General features: G+C 37.8%; 1 protein-coding gene across 1 annotated transcript; it reads left to right on the top strand.

Annotated features, from left to right (window-relative positions):
- Positions 1 to 17,266: 17,266 nt before the first annotated feature.
- On the top strand, positions 17,267 to 19,732 carry LOC148011346 (uncharacterized). Its single transcript, XM_087670793.1, has 3 exons — positions 17,267 to 17,585; positions 18,061 to 18,143; positions 19,262 to 19,732. Exons 1-3 carry the CDS (start codon positions 17,417 to 17,419, stop codon positions 19,598 to 19,600), a joined length of 591 nt encoding a protein of 196 aa, XP_087526919.1. The 5' UTR covers positions 17,267 to 17,416; the 3' UTR covers positions 19,601 to 19,732.
- Positions 19,733 to 21,803: the final 2,071 nt, after the last annotated feature.

Raw genomic sequence — 21,803 nt, 5'->3', positions numbered from 1 at the left:
GAGTATGATGGATTTTGTTAAAGTTAAAGCCATGGGAGAAATGTTTTTATGATGCTGCGTGAAGATTTCTTGTTCCTAGTGTTCTCTTCCTTGTTGTGGACATATCAAATATGAAAAAAATGGTTGTTGATAGTACAAGATAGATTTTCTTGCAGTAGAAACCCTGTTTCCTTGGTGTTCCTCTTGGGGCTCCATGTTTTTGGTTTGCTGCAGCTAGGGAAAACTGCCATCAACAAGCATCAGAAGAGGTTGAAAATGGAGGAAATGGCATTGCAAAGAGGAGAAGAATTTAATGGATGCTTGCAAAGTTCCTTCTACCATTTAAGAATTGGAGATTCTCCTTTCCAAAGCCACTTTCCACAAGAATTTCATTCCACAATGGTGGTAACATATTACCATCATGATGCAGGCTCTATGTGGTGGACTATTTCCTCTCCTTGTTGAAGCAAGAGAGACGTGCATCTTAGTGGCAAGTTGTTTGGGAACAAAATGAAGTGCAAAAACAGAGAGAATGATCATCCATGGGAGATTTGGCATTCATTGAGAATTTTCCAGATATCATCTGCAAGTGGGAGATCGTGAAGAAGCTTCAAAATTCGTGGCCAGTGGAAGTTCACAAAAACAAGAAAAAAAAGAGTTGGAATTTGTTTATGGATGCTCAACATCAGGACATGTGGGAAGCATGGTGCACTGACAATCTCCTGTTTGTCCAATCAACAACTCATTGGAAGTTAGTAGACAGAGTGTTCTTCATAAGATACACTGTTAAAACCATTAGGAGTTGGCATTACTATGATGATGACACCACAAGGATCCTAAGAAGAATGAGTTTTGACACTTTCAAAACGGAATATCTTTCCCTCTGTAATGGACTAAAAGCTAAATTCAGAGATGTAGAAAAGAAGAAAGTAGAAGAAATATTGGCAAGAGAGCCCTTGAGAGACTGAACCCCCTTTAATTATGTTTTGATTGAGTATAGATCAATTGGGTGGAGCTAACTCCTTGATGAATGATGCAATGAAGAGGCAAGCACTAAAACGAGTCTAGAGATACGTGAGAAGAGAAAAGGCAAAAATCAAAGCTAAGAACGAGCTAGTAGCTGAAGCCTCTTTTGATGCCCTAGTAGCACTCTTTACAGAAGTCCCCATGGTGATTCAGGGTCCCCTTCCTAGTGAAATCCGTCCTAGAAATATTGATGACAGGCCAACGAATGTAGTCCCGTTGCCCATCTTTAAGGGAGAGTACAATGAAGACCCTGATCTTCATGTAGTAGAGTTTATGGTAGCATGTGTGGCTAACAATGCCAGAACCCTTGAGCATTGGTTGGCAATATTCCTTGCTACTTTCAAAGGCACTACATTTCAGTGGTATGAGAGACAAGTAGTAGGAACTTTTGGCACATGGGACAAAGTTGGCCTTACTCACTAAATTGAGGTGTGAAGGTTTTGAAGAGCGGATGCGAGAGGAGTTCATGAACCTAAATCAATCCTTTGGTGAGTGAGTAAAAGCATATATCTTGCAAATGGAATCCATACTGAAGAGATGGACCAATCATCATTTGGATGAAGGCATCTAGAAGGGAGTTTTCCTTAAAGGCCTACAACCTGAAGTTCGCAAGTTTGTGGAATTGAGAAGACTAGTCAACCTGCAAGCTGTAGTAGAAGGTGCAAGATTGTATGATTTGAAGCAAGGCTATCAATTACCTCCAGAAGAGGATTCTTGCCTCCTCCCATGCTAGGAATGACATACCCACCAAATGTAGTCCCAAGGACAATTTCCTACCCCTACCCCCAAATACAAATAGTGCCGTAGTATAGTACACCGAATCCATAGTGGCCATAGATGACAGTGCCTCAAATGATGGTTCAACCACAACAGCAGTGGCCTCAAACAGTTCCCCCGATGGCGACTCAAAAATAGTGAAATCCTATCAACTGGAATCAACAACCCCCAATTTCAACAGGAGCTTTGAATTAGAACCAAAAGAGAGGACCCTCTAGATCAACCCAACCAGTGTATGCAATGATGTGATAGAAGCTTCCCAAAACGCTATTGAAAGTACTCAACAAGATGAAAATCTGAAGGACCACCTATCCAATTCAGTTGCAAGCATAAAGAAGGAGCTTATGGATGTGATTACAAAAACAGCTATAGACGCTAATGGTAAATATTGCCAATGTATCCACTCTTGCAGGAAGTGGGAGAGATGTGATATGCTCTAATACATAGTGTGAAAAGTGCCATCAAGCAGGACATTTAGCTGATATTTAGCTACTAAATGTACTTGAAAACCAACCATTTCTCGAGCCTTCTATTCATACTATTTGAGAAAGAACCACACAGATGATATATGCTCTTTGAAGGAGATGCATGAAAGAAGAAAGAAAGATGAAGAAGCAAGGTTCAACTTGTTCGAATCCAAGATGACCACTCAAGACATTGGACCAAAGCCTAGGGAGTTCAGTCCTAATTTTGGTCCAAGGAGGTTTCCCTCTCAAAGTCACCAAGGACGACAGTCTGGCGGTGGCCAAAGATCAGAGGTGGAGTATTATAGATGTGGAGAAAAGGGTCATATATCATCAAACTATCCAAACCCCAAAAGGTCTATGGACTATAAACCATTATGTAGTCAATGCAAAGGAGAAGGCCATACTATAAAATACTGTCCAATTCCAGGTCATGTGAAAGCTACTCTTGATACTCAATAGAAGACCCAAGAACCTACTTCCAATTTGGTTGGCACTATAAGGCTCCCTAGTCTTTCCCTTCTCGCACCATATGCCGACACATGGTGGGATACACTATTGCACTATCAATTGCGCACAAGGCATACAACCTTTGCACAAGTGGCAATGATGAGGATTCGATCAACGGGATGTAAGGAACTCTGTTGCACGCTTGTAATCATCAACAGAGCGTGAGACAGAGGGGGCACTGAGCATGATTGATTTCCCTTTATCAACTGAGAGGTGAGGATTGAGGGACATTCTGACACTTGGAGATAGGTACATTCTCGTTTCCCTATACACACACAAGACATGCCTCCTCTGCCATCACTATATACCTCATTCTCTTTGGCGCACTACATAAATAAGGCTCCCTGGCTTTCCTTCTTGCATCTATGCCAAATGCATTGGGGTGCATTGATGCACCATCAGCTGTGCACATTGGCATACTTCCTCTAAACCATTCCCTTTAAACTGAGCCATGGGATGAGCGACTAATCTATCATCTCAACATGAGTGATTGTCAAGATTGAGTGTTGTATACCTTGCCATCGACAACCTAATCAACGTTTCAACAACGAAGCTACCTCATTGGGTGCTTCTGTGTGGTCCCTGCCATGCTGGATGAGTACGACATGGTGATTTGTGGTATCTCCTACCACAGACAATCACCACTCTTCACAAGTCCATGGTGGTTTTCCTTGATCATCTGTCAATTTTGGGCCAAGTTTTTCTAACCCTACCCCTTTTGATTCACGAGTCAGTCATGTTTTAAGTGTAGGGATGTACGTGTATGGGCTATGATCAAGTGTTAGAACCCTATTATGTCATTAATCTAATTTATTAAGGTCTTAAGTGTGGGGATGCATCCTTGCGCGTCCGCTGTATATACCCTCATGGAAATATCCCTATCGGATGACTTAAGCATACCAAGTCAAGGTCTTAAGTGTGGGGATGCATCCTTGCGCGTCCGCTGTATATACCCTCATGGAAATATCCCTATCGGATGACTTAAGCATACCAAGTCCTAGTCCTACCCTAGTGGGGTCTCTTCCCCACCCACCCATCCTCTTTTCAACCCGTCTTGGGGTTGTTCCTTGTCCATTTGCCTTTTTCCTTTGTTTTGACACTTTTCCATGTACATGCATCCTACTTTCATCAAAATTACAATCTGACCTTAAAACCATGTTTGTTCATTTGAATTGGCTAGTTTTCCTTTTTACATTTCCGTGTTCTGAGCCATGGATCATGAGTTATTGATTTTCATGCATTTTCTCTCCATTTTATATATTTCCATGCTCACATGTCTTTTTTGCTTTGGAACAGTGCTCTGATGTGACAACCCTAACCTACACCTTCCTTTCAACATTTATCCTTTTCACTACCCATCATTCCGATGTACGGTTTGTCCGTTTTTAAATTTTCCATCTTTTCAGGTATTTTCGTGTGTATTTTTACCATTTTTCCATGTGAACTTGCCTTAACCACCATGGAATTATGTTTTGATTTGACAATTCTATATGGCTTGATCCCATACATGATTTTCCTTTTTTCCCCATCCTGATCAGGCCAGCTGATTTTATTTTATAATTTTTTTCGTGCGTTTTTGTGCTTTTTTTTTCCTATTTTTCACATGTGAATGTCCCCTAATGCCACCGGAATTGCGTTCTGACCTGATAGCCCTATCCCATAGGGATCCCCCTAACATTTTTTCTTTTTGTTGCCCTCTGTTTGATGCAAGGATTTTTCTGTATTAATTTCTAACTCTATTTTCGTTGATATTTTTATTGTTTTTCCCATGCGGACGTGCTCTATCATCCCCAAAACCGTATTTGACCTTACATATCCTGTTTGAAATCTTCGTATGGACAATTTTCATTTTCATCTGGCTAGGTTTCGCCCAATGGATCTTTTTTAAATTCTATCCATGTGAACATGTCCTATCCCTATCGAAATTGCGTTCTCATCTAACAAGCATGTCTAGCACGTCATTCTGCACACTTTTCCTTATTTTCGTATTTCATTTGGATGGCCGGATTCTTCAGAATTATTTTTTATGTGAATTTTTGTTCCAATATTTCGTGTGTTTCCGCATGAACATCCCCGATTATGGCTTCTCAAGCATGTCAACGCGTCCGTCATGCTCCACCTACGCATACTCTTGCACACTCTCTCAATCCCTGAAACAAAGTATTTTTTTCCCTCGCCCCGTGCACACAACACGTGGGACAAGGGGGCCGATGGTCCTTATGCCACCGAACCCCACAAAAAAAAAAAAACAACAACAAACAAGAAACAAAAACCACACAAAATGAAAAAAAATAAAGACAACAAAAAAAAAAACCAAAAAACAAACACACCAATGCAAAAAAAAAAAACAAAAGAAAAACAAACACAACACAACCAAACAATTTTTTTATATAAAAAAACCAAAAACAAAAACAAACCCAAAACATAAAACACATACACACAACCAACCCAACCCATAACCCCCAAATCCCATGCCACCCCTCCTCCTAAAGACCCTCCCCTACCCCATTTCCACGCCCTCCCTCCCCCTATTTCCACCCCCTGTTCCCTAATTTCTTTCCCCCCACCCTCCTCATGATCCCCCCCCTCCCCCTATGTCCTCCCCCCCTAAGGTAACCTGCCCCCCCCCCCTCCCCCATGTACCCCCACCCCCACCCCCATCCCCTCCCTCCCTCCTTCCTTCCCCCCAACCGTCATCGCCCTCCCCTCCTCCTTGCGTGCCCCCTCCCTCTCTCCACCCTCCCTTGTGCCCTCTCTCTCTCCACCCTCCTTGCACTCGATGACGTGTGTTCGTGATTGCGGTCGTTCGCGTGTGAGGATAGGCGTGTGATTTTTCCGTGAGGTGATGGGCTAGTTGACTAACACGCAATCCATTCTCAAGTACATTTTTCTAAAATTTTCAATCTCTAAAAATTGAAAAACACTAAAAAATACATTAAACATTATAAAAACCATTAAAATCCCATAAATTGCTAAATAAATATGAAAAAAATCTTAAAATTTTAGTAAAATAATTTGACACTTTTTGAAAATTTTTATATTTTTCTTAGCTGAAAAAGCCAACAAAAAATTAGAAAATAATTAAAAACCTTTACTTTCATGAAAATTTATCAAAAAATGCTTGAAATTTTGTTTTAAAAAATCAAAAAAGTCCAAAAAATCATACTCACTTTCCTGTGCTGAAATTATCAAAATTAATTGGGAATTAAGAAACCCTTACTAAACGTGTAAATTCTTTGATTTTTTTTTCACTCCATAAATGGTTAGAAAAATTCTAGAAAATTTTGAAAAATCTATTGGACATTTCTGCTTAACTTTCAACCCACATTGCCAAATTTAAAAAAAGAAAAATAGTAATCCAACATTCATATCCAAATTCATTAAGAAAAAAATGCAAAGAACAATCCTAAACTGACAAATAAATCTAAACATACATAGTACAAACAAATTCAACACATTTCATGGATATCATTAAATGAAACTTGATAGGAAAAAAAAACATCATTTATTGAAAATTATTTGCCATGATATTTAGTTTGTTCACCTTATATTGCCAAACTTTTTCAGCTCATTGGATTTTCTAATTGAATTCTATTGTGGTTGCATCACCTCCATTACTGATAGTGCATTTAGGCTATACTTGCATGCACACCCCTCCCATGTAATTTTTTTCTTTCCTTTTTTATTTTTGCTACTCCAAACCCCACAATTAATTATTAAAAGGAATCGTGATCACCATGTTTTTCACGCTCATCCACGCCACACATATATTTTCAATTAAAATCAACCTGTTGTTCACTTAGCACGTGTTTCGTGCACTACAAACACGTTTAATTTTAATTATAAATGAACCAATCGTCAGCAAAAATCACGCATTTGCAAAAAAGTGCCCAATACACAATTAATTTTTTATAAATGAATTTTCATTTAGAGATCCTCAGTAAAGGTCCGAAAATCCAAGTTACGCTAAAATCATTGTGTCGAAATCCGAGTTACGCTAAAAGCACTGTGTCTTTTAAAGGTTTATTGCTTAATAAAATTTCACTAATTATTAATAGTTTTATTAAAATGAATCCTTCATTACATTTTTTTCCCCACACTACACATTTCCCTTTTTAAAGAACGTGCTTCGTGGGGATGGAAACAGTGGAGTCTTGTCTAGTCCCTCTTATTGATGATAGTCAAATAGTTCGAGTGTCATGTTGGTATGATTAGTTCTTATGTGATTCTTTTTTTTTGTTTTGCTCATGTTGACAAGTCAGGGTATGGTATGTATTTTTCTTTTCTTTTCTACCTGATATGGGGATTCATGTTGTCTATTTATCTGCATCGCATGAAGCTTTTGGTCGCATGTGTGTAGAGGTCATGCGGGATTTTTCCTAGGATAATGTGAACTGCTTGGGGTGGTTAGTCAGTCAGTCAAGTTGTATGAGTTTATTATAATTGATATCTTATCTATGCCTATCATGTTGTTTTGTAGGCATTCATTGTGATTGTCCATGTGTGGTGTGTATGTGTAAACCATCTAAATGGCGCCTCGAACCCCTCCCCCAATCCAATATGTGCCTTTGGTATTGCATGATTATTCCTTGTTGCTAGATTTGAACCTTGTTGCTAAAGAGGGATTATCCAAGTTTATGGGCCTTTCCTTACGGCTAATTCCAAATGATCATGACATTTGTGATCAATTTTTAACCTCTTACAGTAAGAAGTCTGGTCATGTTCATGGTACAACTATTCTTTTGATGCCTAAGAGTCTGGGGAAGGCTCTTTCTTTGCCAGATCATGGGGAGTCCTTCCCTACTGCCCGTTAGTTGTTCTCCAATGAGGATATTTTGAAGCTATTACAAAGGCAGACTCTGAATGTTTTGGATCCAAAGAAGGTTATTACCACATCAAGGGTGAGTGTCTCTGTAATTTCCAATTCCCTATGAAAGCAGTTGTGCCAATTTCTTCATGATGACAGGTTCATGCCTGCCAAATCCTTGTCTCATTACCTCTCCAATGAGTTGTTCACAGCTTCTCATATGGTCCTGAAAGATATTACCACCATTGATTGGAGTACCTATCTCTTGGCAAAGATGGATTAGCATTTCATCAGAGGTACTAGAGGAAATGCGACTAATGTCACATTTGGTTCATACCTTTATGTATTCTTGATGCATGCTGCCCCTACAAAGGAAGTCCCTTTACCTCCAATTGATCCTCCAGAGGTTCCTCCTCCTCCTAATGAAGATGATGATATGATCATTGAGGATGATGATTCTTCCCCACCTCTAATCATTCAGAGAAAGCACTTGAAGTGAGCTTCTGAACCAGTGCCAGTTCCTACTCCAATAGTTCTAGTTACAGTTCTTGCTTAATCTTGTAGCACACTGCATGCATTTCTTTAAATGCCTAATCTTTTCAGAGCCCATAGGGATGGTATGCTAGACATTTCTATTCCTTTTATGCAACACCTGGTAACATGAGATGCTATTCCTTTTTTGTGCAAGGATATCGAGAGTTCAATTGAACTTTCAGTTACTACCTGTATCTAGTGGCTTTCTTCTTCTTTTTATGAAGAAGTTCAACAATATATGGAGGAGCTATGTAAAGAGGATGACGAGTTAGCTTCTGCTCAAGAGAAATTTTCTGACCTCTATATACAAATGGAGTAGCAAACTAAGGCCATGGATACACAAAAAGATGAAATCTCTACTTTGATAGCTCAATCGGCAGAAACTCAGTCCCAAGTTGTTATTGTAACAAAGGAGAGGGATAAATTACAGTAGGAGGTTCAAGAGATGAAGGCTGTGATAGTTGCCCAATTAGAGAAGCTTAAATCAACTACATCTATCCTAGACCAGCTCAATGCTTAGATTCAGAAACTCAAGGATCAGTTGGCTCAGGTCTCGCTCTTCTTCACAGAGTCATGTGCAACCACTTCCTTCTTTGTCCCCCTACAGACTTAGCAGTTCTTCAAAGACAAGCCACATTATGCCCTTTGTTCCAGGCTAAGGTGGAAAGACTTCAGTCTCGAATGGATTTGTTGTGGACTTCCTTGAGTAGTTTCAGGAATATGTTCCTCCAGATCACTCCTTTTTCATGCATTATCAACAAACAAAAGTTGGCCTTCTACATTAAGCTTTCCACGATGGATTTACCTCTCCTAGAGGATGGTGGGCCTGGTCTTCTAATTTGTTGTGACTGAAGTAGTCAGAATGGTTTTTGAGGACTCTGTGACTTTAGATACTATGCTTCTATCTTATATGTATTTGAAAGGTGATTTGTTGATTCAAGACGATGAAGATTTGGCAATGATGCATGATATGTATGCCCATAGAGGCTTGCCCATAAGTTTCTTTGTATGCAAGATAGACATATGATGTGTGCTCTAGGAAGAGATGACAAAATCCCATAAGTAGAGTGAGGTACAGTGGTACTATCCAAAAGCTATATAAGCATGTACTTGACACTCATTTCAATGCAATAGTACTTTCACTTTGAGTCACACAAGATTGTGTTTATGAGTCCAAGTTAATCTATCTTGGAACCCAATTCACTTGTGTTGCAATCTCTTCTCTCTATCATGTATTGATTCTATGATTTGCATCCAACATAGACAACTAGCTTTAGATCCATGTTTTCTTACATGGTATCAGAGCCATGGCAAGCTAGTTCTAGTGTCATTAGTTAGCTACATTCTAATGTAAATGGATAGTAGGAAATGAACCTACCCTAAGGCTCTCTGCCATATCCATATCTTAGGCCCATTTTCTCTATTTTTTAATCTCAAGATCTACTGGCGCAACCACTTCCATCTTGAACTTAGCAACAACAATTGATGTAACTAGCTTCAACTATTCATCATTGTGCTTTACTCTCTTTCACCGAGTCATATTGTATCTATAGATAGATGGAAGAACTGTGACGGAGCAGTGAATCAAGGTTACTACTGCATAGTAAGAGAAGTGAAAGAGAGTGCTCTCAACAAAAGCGTAAACAGAAGCTTCAAGTATTTGACAAGAAGACGAATGAATGTCTCTGCGAGGATAGATCCTCAAACTACTGAAGTGGCAGATCTCAACATTGTAGTAGCTGGCATAGTTTGAGAAGGCTATAAAGGCTTTTTTCTTCTGAGAAGTTTTCTTCTACTGTCAAACAGAGAAAAGAGAGGAGATTTTTTGTAGAGTGGTAAAAAGAAAAGCTCAAAGCTCCAAGCTCCATAACTATCTGTCTGCCGCAAGCTATCAAGGTGTGTGCCTACGAATGACATTGTCATAGCCTTGCGAGGGGTGAGCCTCATGGAATAGTCTAGCAGTTGGTGGAGGTAGAGATGCTACTAATATGACCTTGATGGATGATATAACAGCTGTGCTTACCACTGCCGATGCGTACAAAACCATGACCTACATGACAGGAACAACATCTGCTCAAGGAGCTCGCCAGATTCGTCACTTCCTACAGTATTCATGTTTTATTTGTCTCTAAAGTCTAAAATTTAGATTGAGAAAAAAAAAAGAAGAAAACCCCTAACTCAATCTCTCCTTTCACACTCAAGCTAATTCTTTTAATGTGTGTTCACACTTCAAGCATTGATCAATCGGTTAAGTTCTCTAGCTATGATTCATATAGCTTTTGTTGGACTATTGAACATCTACAGCATATTAACCTCGCTTGAAACTAGACACCATTCACACTTACCATCAAGTGTCCTTTGACACTAGCATTGTGTACCTTTTCAATATTTGTGAAGCACCTTGTATGAGGGATTAGACACTACCCAAGTATACTCACAGTAAGACCTTCTCACATTTGGCATGATTTGTTTGCACCATGCATATGTGTCTGACTTCAAAGAAGATCCAATGCCATGTCAAGCCCTTTCAGTAATTATCTATCCATTGAGCCAAATAAAATTTAAAAATTCATGTATCCCGCAATTCATCTCATGTATGAGAGATTTTTCAAACCAAGCCCATGTACCCACTAGCAGTGTGTTCACTTGTAAAAGCATGAAGCAAAACGACCGTGTCAAGAAGACTGAAGCAAAAAGAGAAGTACCACACACAACAAAAGCCAAGGAGCATGAAGATAAAGAAGTCCAAGAAGACAAATAATATCAAAGATTGGAGCAAAAGGCCAAGAAGAAGATCAAAGGTTGCCAAAGAAGCAACAAAACAAAAGTGATGAAGAAAATATTTTTCGTTGCTACAAACAAACAAATGTTTTGCAAAAAATTTCCCATAGAGGATCTTGAATTCCCTAAGTGGATCTACTTCCCATAGTGGATGTAAAAACCCTACCAAGATGTAAAGTTTCAAGCCTTAACTTGACTAGGCTGCCAAAGAGCTAGTCTCCTGGTCCATGTTTACATGCAAGGGGGGCAAAAGCCAGTAAGGGTAGAGACTCATCATTTGAGAGGGGTGTTGAGAATAGCAAATGATGCCTGATATGTATGCCCATAGAGGCTTGCCCATAAGTGGCTTTGTATGAAAGATAGACATATGATGTGTGCTCTAGGAAGAGATGACAGAATCCCATAAGCAGAGTGAGGTACAGTGGTACTAGCCAAAAGCTATATAAGCATGTACTTGACACTCATTTCAATGCAATATTACTTTCACTTTGGGTCTCTCAAGATTGTGTTTATGAGTCTAAGTTAATCTATCTTGGAACCTAATTCACTTGAGTTACAATCTCTTCTCTCTATCATGTATTGATTCTATGATCTGCATCCACCATAGACAACTAGCTTTAGATCCATGTTTTTTGACACTTTGAAGCTTATCATCATAGATCTGCCTTATGTCCATCAGTACCTTGTCTATCAATAGATGGCCCATAGGTATGACACTTATCCTTCCCTTTATCAATCTAACCCAAGGTCATTTTACCCCTTTTCTTTCAACCCCAAGGTGCTCCTTAGATTCCTATCTTTACTCATTGTTCCTTCATTGAAGATCGTGTCTTTTCCCCTCCTCCTCCTTGTCCTTCCCCATCTACAAAGTTTCTCTCCACTTTTCCTGCCTATCTATTAGCATCTTTCATAACAGATTCTCCTAAATGTTCAACTAATCCCTCTTTAGCTCATTCTTTATTTTATGATTTTTCCTACCCATCTCTTCATCCTCTTTTACTAGTTCCTCTTCCATATCCTACCACTTCTATTCCTCATCCCCCTCAGTTGGTTAGTGGGTATGCAGGTTTTGATCAGAAGATTCCTAGAAGATGAGGGTGGAGTCCAGCTAATTCTCTTACTGAACCTCAGATTAATTGGCCATTGATTCCAGGAGAGTGGACGACTACTAGTCAAGCATATTTTTGTTCTGAGTCTATAGATCCTTCACTGAGATTGACTGCTCATTTTGCTTAGTACCTAGGGTATATGCACAAACATTCACATAATGATCTAAAGGCCATTCCAAAGTTGCTCATGAATGTAAATGTAAACATTGATTCCCAATAACTGGATGTATTATACTTTCATGCCCTTTATTTACCTAACAGATATCTTGTCTTGCTAGAGAGTATGTGTTGCATTTAGTTTTTCTAAAATACTCCAGAGAATTTTGTAGATGAATCCTTATCCATGGACCATTTTCGCAATCGCTAAGCCTTTAAGAGGGATCATCTCCATTGATACCTCTGGATGTATCTTTCATGATTCATAATGATATATCTCTCTTTTGGAGGTGCCATTAAGATGGTTGTTTAGTGTTTAGTGTTTGTGTTGTGTGTTAATTTATATGTGATGGGTTCGTGGTGGTTGGATATTCGATTTGTTCGAGAGCTATATTTTTGGAGATTTGCAGTGATGGTGATGGTGAATGGATAGCTCAAGATGCAAAGATACAGAGCCTCTTATATCCTTTACGATTTTATCATGATTTTTTGTTGTTCATAAAATGTGTTAATGGATAAAGGGCTTTCCTTTCGTTGTATTCTTTACTAGATGTAGGTTATAAGTTGGGGTCTTGATTGGATGTGTTTTCTAAAGATTATTGTCGAAGATCAAGTTGAACTATATGATGAGCTTGTATTATCTTTTTCCTTGGTCATTAGGACGGTCCCTTATTAAGTGTGTAGATATATTGAATGCTGAAATGACTTGTTTTTTGGTTGGTTTTTGTGTTTTGAATGGTTGATTTTACATGATGATTGATTGGTTTGGAAGTGGTTTGAGAGTGTTTTGGATAGGATGGGATGGTTTTGATAAGCTCATGATGTTTTTTAGTAGAGATATGAGGATCTGTGATGTTCTATTATGTTCTATTGATGTCTTGATAGTGTCTGATTGGTGCTGATAGCTTTTATTTTCTTCTGTTTTTCTTATGTATGGAAGGATGGACTAATGATTGATGAAGTTTGAGGTTGTTTTAAATATCATTGAATGGTTTTTGATAGTTCTAATTGGTTTTAGATGAGTTGGATGCTTTCTCTTGACCTTCTGTAACCCTCTGTTGAGCTTCTGTAGAGCTTCTGTAAATCCTTTGTATGCCTATGTATGTGTTTTGGTGGATGAGGGTGTAGTATGAGAAATTTTTCTAGCCTTGGAAAGAGATGAATGCAAGTTCAAAAGAGCTCAAAAAGGTGGAAGAAGTAGCTATTGAAGACTCAAGTGAAGACATGAGTGAAACAATGATGAGCTATGAATGCAAGTTCAAAAGAGCTCAAAGAAGTGGAAGAAGTAGTTGTTGAAGACTCAAGTGAAGACTAGAGTGAAATAATGATGAGCTATGAAGAGTCACTGTAGTGGCTTTGGTCACCTTTCATATCAGACATACCTCTTGGGAGGGGTTTTCATGACCAAAGAAGGGTTATTGTGAGTGATTATTGAGTATTCTAGTGAGGATATGATGTACTATTGAGAAAGAGAGAGAGAGAGAGTATGTGTGAAAGATAGCCAATTGTATGCAAGACAATGTATCTACCTATGAGAGATTGTGAGAGAAAGCTATGGAAACTTTGAAGATGAATCATATGTGAAATCTTTCCATTGAAAGTGGTGTATTATGTTGTGTTTTTGTGATCTACCAAAGAATTCTATGAAGAATATGAAGAGCATGATGGATTTCGTTAAAGTTAAATCCATAGAGAATTGTTTCTATGATACTGCATGAAGATTTATTGTTCCTAGTGTTCTCTTCCTTATTGTGGACATATCAAATATGAAAATGATGGTTGTTGATAGTACATGATAGATTTTCTTGCAGTAGAAACCTCGTTTCCTTGGTGTTCCTCTTGGGGCTCCAATTTTACTTGTATTTTCATCAAAGATTTTATTAGTATACCCTTCATTTGTAATGAGAGAATTTTTCATGTGTAGATAGATACATGGCATGTGATGAGACCTAATTGAACCAATGCCAATAGATTTGGTATCAACTACATACATTTATCCACTTTTTGGCATTCTCATTTTAAAAATAGTTCTTGTTGTGCCAAAAATGCTACATAGTTTACAAGACACACTTATTTTTCTATGGAGTGTGGCACATTTTAGTGAAGCTTATTGATCTTATTTCAAACAAATTATTGTGCAAACTATAAGATGGTGTGACCATTTTGGAAAACCTAAGTGGAAAAATCAGGGACACCTCCATGGTGGTGATCAATAACATGTAGCATTGAAATCACCCTTTAATTTTGAGTTATGCTCGTAAGCAATGAAATGCCATTATGGAGAGGGCCACTTATTAACTAAGTGAGTGTGTAATAGAAAAATAGTTACATTGTGCATTGAAAATATAAATTGTGTTGCAATAACAAAACATTAATGTGGATTGAAGCACATGTGAACATTAATAAACTTGTTAACATGAGTTAATATACCATGATCATGCTAAAATGAAACCTTTGGAAGTACACAAAATATAAAATGGGATTCTCAACATAATTAATAGCTTGGTAACAAGAGCATGATTCAATCTCACTTATTGCAAAGGTGGATCCTAGTCTTGCATCTCCTTTTGTGAGCTTGTGTAAATTATAAAGTAAAAAGAGAGCCACAATATTTGAGAAAGGTTAGGAATAGCCATCATGTTTTTTTCCATATCATGGTATGATCATAACTTTCACCAATGACTCATTACAATGCTTCTGACAATTTATGATCATTTCCTATCATATGACCTATAGGGTTGGCCATAGTAGGATTGTGGACTATTATGGTATTTTAAGCTCCCAAGGGTTGAAGGGAAATAAATTAGATAAAATGGAAAAAGGCACACTAGATTTTTTTTGGAAGTAGAGTGGTTAAATGACAAAAGCCTCATGCCTTGGAGGTTCATGAATATAAACATGAGATCATATTATTTCTCTATTAAAGGAATATAATTCTTTCCTAGTTTCTTTTGTGAAAGAATGTAAATGTTATAGGTAAACACATTTCTAAAAGTGCCATAAAAATTTTCCATAATAATTTTTTCTTGAATATTTTGAAATAACAATTTAGTCCATCCAAGTTGATAGATGCATTTTGGATGATGTGGAATCCTTACCACGCCAAAATCTTTATCCTAGATATATAATCATGATGATTTGACCTTTGTCAATTCCCTTTTACTTTGAACTTCAATAACTAGAGATTGTTGGCTAGACCAAAAATTGAGCCGACATACTTTCGACACTTCTCCGTGCTTGGAGCCTTTGAATGGGCTTTGAATGGAATGGTTCCAAAGTGAAAATATTCAAAATTTTCATGTGAGTTGATCCTAATTCGGTTAGCAAATAAAGAAGATGAAGGGTCACCTTCATTTTCGATATTGATGAACTATGAACACAACATGTGTGGTTAAGTATATAGTATATATAGAATGAATAGTGTGCGTAGCAAAGGTATATTAGAGATGGAAACACTAATGTATATAACACAAAAATTAACATGTATGTCGCTCTTTTGTTGAAATTGGTCATGTCGTTGAAAGGTTAAAGCTACCTCTTTTAACTTCAGTTATTTTGTAGTTAGATGCCACATAACTATTCTTCCTAATATAAACCTAAGGTTGGTCAAACACATGGAAACTTTAATATTTTGTAGGTGTGACACTCCAAGTCTTTGTTGCCATGGGTTCATGACATGCAGCCTCAATTTGTAGACAAAAGAACATGATAGGATAGCTCATGCGGGCATAGATGATGACATTTTGGAATTGGGGGTGGTCCTTAGAATGCTTTCTTCCTAGTTGTGTGGAAAGTTGGTTGAATAATAAGCATATGCATGGTGCATTAGTTTGGGAATCGTAAATTGCTTTCTTACATGGTAATGAGTAGTAGCTCAAGCTTATTATCAAGTCGGTGCAAAGTTTATTGATTTGAGGGTCTATTGCTTTATAGTACAAATACATATTCTGCAAATTAAAGTAACCCTTAATTCATGGGGATTTGGAATGGAATTCACAATTGAAATATGTTTGAATGAAGGCTAGTACCAAGAAGAAAATAACACCTGGATTGTAATGTGGTTGATCAACTATGAGCCAAGTTTAAAGAAAGTAATTATTTATTGGAGATTGAGGTTCAAAATATAGCGATCGTGGGCTTGGTACTTATTGAATGAGACTCAATAAAATGTTTTACATTCCACAAATATAAGACACAATGATAATGGTTAGAAATACACAAAGTTAAACATGAGATACTTTCCACATATAGAAGGGCACTCTTCAAAAAAATTTGGGAAGAAAAGTGGTCACATAGAGAATGTTGCAATGGACCAACCGAAGTAAAATGCCTAACCTAGAGGTTTCCATATCAATGCCTTTGTATGACATGGAATGGATCATTATGCACTAAATTTGATGGGATGCCCAGTATTTCATATGCCACGCAAGTTTTCTGAACCATTTTTCCTTTATCTAGATGAAGCCTTAAGCTATCTAGAGATCCAGATAAGTTAGACACAGTAACAATGATAGATGGCACACAACTTTAGTAAGAGATGTCCTTTGACATATAAAAGTTTTTATTTCCCTTGTTTTGATGGGCGAAATAGCCAGAAGGCATGAGAGTCGTCAAATTTAGACCTTAGGAGTGATGAAAAAACAAGCAAAGCATGGGGATTAGGGAAAGCAGAGGACGTTAAGCACGAAGAGGGGAGAGAGGGCGCGCTAATCGTAAAAAGGTCATGAGTGTTGTAGACTGTGAGGTGAAATGATATACAAGGCATATATTTGAGGTTGTGTAATAGTAATATATTAGGTTAAGGGAGAACCAAGGAGGCTGGTACGCCGACGCCCCATTAGCATCTTAATCAAGGTGGGTTATCCTGCCCGTAATGGAAAACCGGGCCCTTAATTAGTAGTTTAGGGAGGTACATGAACTCGGGCTGCTGGTATTATAATTATAAGGTGTCGTGGTGGGCTCTGCAAACAGCCTCTATGCGAGTGATCAGTGTGCATGCAGCAGTCACTACAGTGATAATCACGCCAGCCCGTCTCACTAATACAGTCTTAAACCCTAGAGTGTTTAGCGATAATCCCTTCTCTCTCTCTCTCTCTCTCTCTCTCTCTCTCTCTCTCTCTCTCTCTCTCTCTCTCTCTCTCTCTCTCTCTCTCTCTCTCTCTGTGATCAGTGCCTGCCCCCCCTCTCCCTCTCTGTCTCTGTAGCAGTTGCCGGCCCTTTGTAGGAGCCGAATCGATCGTCGACCCACATATTTTAACCTTCATGCTGCCGCCATGCTCGTCTATCCCCGTCGTCCATCCTCTCTTACCAGCTGCACTAGAAGGATAATACCTCGGCCATCCTATTATCACATGCTAGTCCTTACCACGGCGCTCTTCATCCTCGTTGGTCTCGTCGAGCTTGCCACCGCCACCAATTATAACTACGATGTCTCCAAGGAAGGTAAGCTTGTTTAGCACCACCACAAACAAATGATCTTGAATTGTAGAGAGAGAGAGAGAGAGAGAGAGAGAGAGAGAGAGAGAGAGAGAGAGAGAGAGAGAGAGAGAGAGAGAGAGAGAGAGAGAGAGAGAGAGAGAGAGAGAGAGAGAGAGAGTGTGTGTGTGTGTGTGTGTGTGTGTGTGAGTGAGTGAGTGAGTGAGTGTGTGTGTACTCTGTGTGTGTGTTCTAGGCTTCAAACTAAACTACTCCATATCAAACGTGTGTGTACTAGGCTTCAAACTAAACTACTCCATATCAAACATCAGGATGTAACACTACTAAGAAGATATCATAGGTTTCAAGTGTAATCTAATATCTCAAGAAGATATCATAAGCTTCAAGTGTAATCTAGCAAATCTCTTTCATGATTGTACTTTGAATCTTGGTGAGCTGTTACTTAGAAGTAATATGATTACTATTGTTATTGTTTTCCCAGACCAAGAGGTTTACCAAGTTTCTTCTTCAAACCAAGTTTTTGCACTACACATGGCTAGATATGATGAGCAACATTCTCAACAGGTAAGGACCAAGTTATATTTCTAGCTCTTTTACATGTTGCTGATAGTTTCCATGTTATATCTAGCAATCAAATGTAAGTAATACAAGAGAGTTTTGTTTCCTTATAATGGCATTTAGTTCTATACACAACACCACACAAGGTTAAAAGGGATTTATGCTTGGTTTACTACGTACCTATACTTGTCATTTATTGATTGATTTAAGAAACGATTGAGAATGCATTTATCATCAACATGTCATGTTTTAGGTAAATGCATGTCTAGCTTGTGACCACTACAATGTTGTAACATCTCTATCACTTGTTCATCAACTCAAGTAAAATATCAAATGTGTAGTATAGTTAAGAATGTCACCTAAGATAAACTTTCTAGCACTATAGCATTGGCATCATCTTTCTCAATCAATGTGAGTAGAAATATGAATGTTCTTGTGTAATTAGGACTAGTTTACTTGGGGAGTATTAGGAATCTTTATGTTCAAGGAAAATTCATGATTACCATGCACTATCGGTGCCTATGTCTTTGCTTTTCTCCTAAGTAGGTTGAAAGCGAGAACACACAATCAAAGGGTTTGATTGACAAGCAATACCATGATAGTGTTCACAAACTCAAATCATCAATGAAGGAGGTCTATATCCCTTAGGGTGTAATACTAATAGCCAAAAATCATCTAATATTGGTCAACTGACAACATGTATGAAAATCATTAAAAAGAAACTAGATTTAGTTGTTGAAGCAGTAACACATGTTACTGCACATTGTTAGCATATCTAATGGGGCCATTATGTATGAGAGAGTGGGAGAGATAGCACGTTACCTATGTGTGTGTATGCACATGCATGTGTCTGCTTACATGATTTTCTCCTAGACTTTGTAGGGGATTTCCTAGATTTGTAGTGGATTTCCTTCATGTATGTGTGGCTCATATGTATCATCCATAATTTGTGTATATATGTGCAGGTGCGTATGTATGTTTATGGTCACATACTTTCTCCTAGACTTTTTCGAGGTTTTTCCTCATATATATGAGGCTTAGGCCAAGATGACATCTTCATTTATGTTTTATTCAAGTTTTATTATGTATTCTTTTATATGACTAGATTTCCTATTTATTTCCAGGAAGAAAGCAAGAAAAATATCCAGTCACCTCTTATTCAAAACCTCCATGTTTTACCAACATTTACAACAAATAAAGGGAAACAATCAAAATCTGAGCCTGCGTCGAGCATTTTTTCTCCTATAAGTGTGACAAACAATTTGAGGAGTATTGTTGACCAAAAGCATCATCGAAGTAGACGATCATTATCAAGTCAAAGGGCTCGAACAAAGAGTGATGTTAACACAAAGAAAAGTCATAGCAGTAAAAAGAATAAAAGGTCACCAAATCAAGATTCTAGCTTTGCTAATTTTCATGTAGATTATTCTCTTCCAAGAACTCACCCTCCCCAACACAATTGATCCATATACAGGGTCCTTAATATACTTTTTATATGGTTTATTTCTCCATTTTGTTGTCAAATTACTAATTCCACATCTTTTGGCAAACCTCATAGATGACTTACTAGAAAGTGTTTGGTTGATTCATGATTAACCATAAATGACCTTCTTCAAAGTTGATGTATAGATCAACCTGAATTGTTTTAAATTGCTAATGTTGGATAACCTAAAGTCTCACACTTTAGTAGCAACTCAATGTGATTTAGCCATCATTGGTATTATTGATGATCTATTTGCATGGAGAAGAAGTTGGCACGATGTCATATTTCTTCTTGATACTTTTTTTCTTTCGTAGTATATATGCACAACAATGGGTGACTTATGTGCCACATGTGTGCTACATGGAGAATTAACATGCTTGCCTCTTAACATGTTCATGGTAAGATGTGTACTAACCCCTTGAAATATTCCCACTTTTCTCATATAAAGTAGATAGGTGCAATTCTCTACATGGAAACCAAGGGTACATTTAACAATGTGAAGCTAATTCATACTTTTACAAGTACTTGCTCAATTTGATAAGTTTTATTGTGAAATTCAATCAAGGAAGTCATATATGTAAAGTAGCATGTAAGTCTTCTACATGGAAACCAAGGTCACATTTGAAAATGTGAAGCAAGTTAATATTTTTACAAGTATTGATTTTTGTTTTCAATTTGATAAGGTTGTGAAATTCAATCAAGGAGGTCAAGCAAAATCTATGTAAAGTAGCATGTGAGTTCTACACAAGAGATTTTAAAAATTTTGAGTTACAATTGATATCTCTCTTACACACACGCACGCACGCGCACACACACACACACACACACACACACACACACACACACACACACACACACACACACACACACACACACACACACACACACACACACACACACACACACACACACACACACACACACACACACACACACACACACACACACACACACACACACACACACACACACACACACACACACACACACACACACACACACACACACACACACACACACACACACACACACACACACACACACACACACACACACACACACACACACACACACACACACACACACACACACATGCACATGTTTGTGTGTGTGCTCTCACACACACAATAGGGTGTTGTAAAGTTGAAAAGAAAAAACTTTGGTAATCAGGGGCATATATCATGAGAAAGGTCCATCTAGGCATGAACAATATCCAAATAGGGAGATTTACCATGCCAACTGATGAGCACACACATTATATAGGATTCCCATATATATATATATATATATATATATATATCTACACTAAAAATTGAAATAGAAGTCCGAAGTGTAGCAGATTCTATATGCATATTTGTTTTAGTTTAGATTTATACGTGATTTAGAAGGATGGAATAAGTAATTGCTACAATATTTAACATCTTTTCATTTGTAACTAGAGGCTGCCCTTTCTTTTTAACCTCCATTTTGGGAAGGAACAAAAGAGGAGTAGAATAGAAGAGGTCTTAATATTATTAATTATAAGCTTTACTAGCTATTTTATTGAGCACCAAAATGCATGACTTTGAGCATGCATGTAATTTACAAAAAAATGGAGGTAATGCAAAGGAAATCAACTTCTATGAGTGCAAAACAAGAAATAAAGGAAGAAACAATGCAACATAATACAAAACATCACTTTAATCACCCAAACTCACTATGAGCACCAAAACATATAATTCTAGTATGATAAAAAGCATTCATGAGAAAGAGGGATTGAAAATGTTCTAGAATCCAAAGATAGACAAAGACAAAACAAGATTCCAAAAAATGCAAGAGAAGAAAGGAAAAAGAAAACACTACTCCAATCAAGGTAACAAATAAGGAATCCCTGTGATTTCTTAATTTTGAATAAGTGGGTGAATGTTCTATCAATCAAAGGTCAAGCGTTTAGAAAGTGGCATGAAATATTCCTAAAAAGCCTTATTTTTTAGTTTTTTGGGAAAATTTATGGTCAAAATATTTATGTTGTGCATAGGGCCTATTGTATGAGTTTTTAAGCCTAAGAAATTAGTTCCATTACCCCCAAAACCTCTAAAACATAGCTTTTGGGTTGAAATTCTCCCATATTTTTTAGTTGGACTCCTTTCATCACTACCATCACCCCTATACTCACACAATGGTACAATGAAAAGCCTCATATA

The sequence above is a fragment of the Lygodium microphyllum genome, chromosome 28 (genome assembly GCF_053477565.2).
Source record: "Lygodium microphyllum isolate KBCC chromosome 28, Lygodium_microphyllum_v1.1.10, whole genome shotgun sequence".
NCBI lineage: Eukaryota > Viridiplantae > Streptophyta > Polypodiopsida > Schizaeales > Lygodiaceae > Lygodium > Lygodium microphyllum.
Note: the sequence above shows the minus strand (reverse complement) of the source record. Positions and strands in the feature narration are given on the sequence as shown.

Bases quoted from the DNA above. Each gene is read 5' to 3' on its own strand.
- LOC148011346 (XM_087670793.1), top strand. From the start codon at position 17,417: ATGCTCGTCTATCCCCGTCGTCCATCCTCTCTTACCAGCTGCACTAGA. The intron at 17,586-18,060 runs GTAAGCTTGTTT...TTGTTTTCCCAG, and splicing joins CTACGATGTCTCCAAGGAAG to ACCAAGAGGTTTACCAAGTT. The intron at 18,144-19,261 runs GTAAGGACCAAG...ATTTATTTCCAG, and splicing joins ATGAGCAACATTCTCAACAG to GAAGAAAGCAAGAAAAATAT.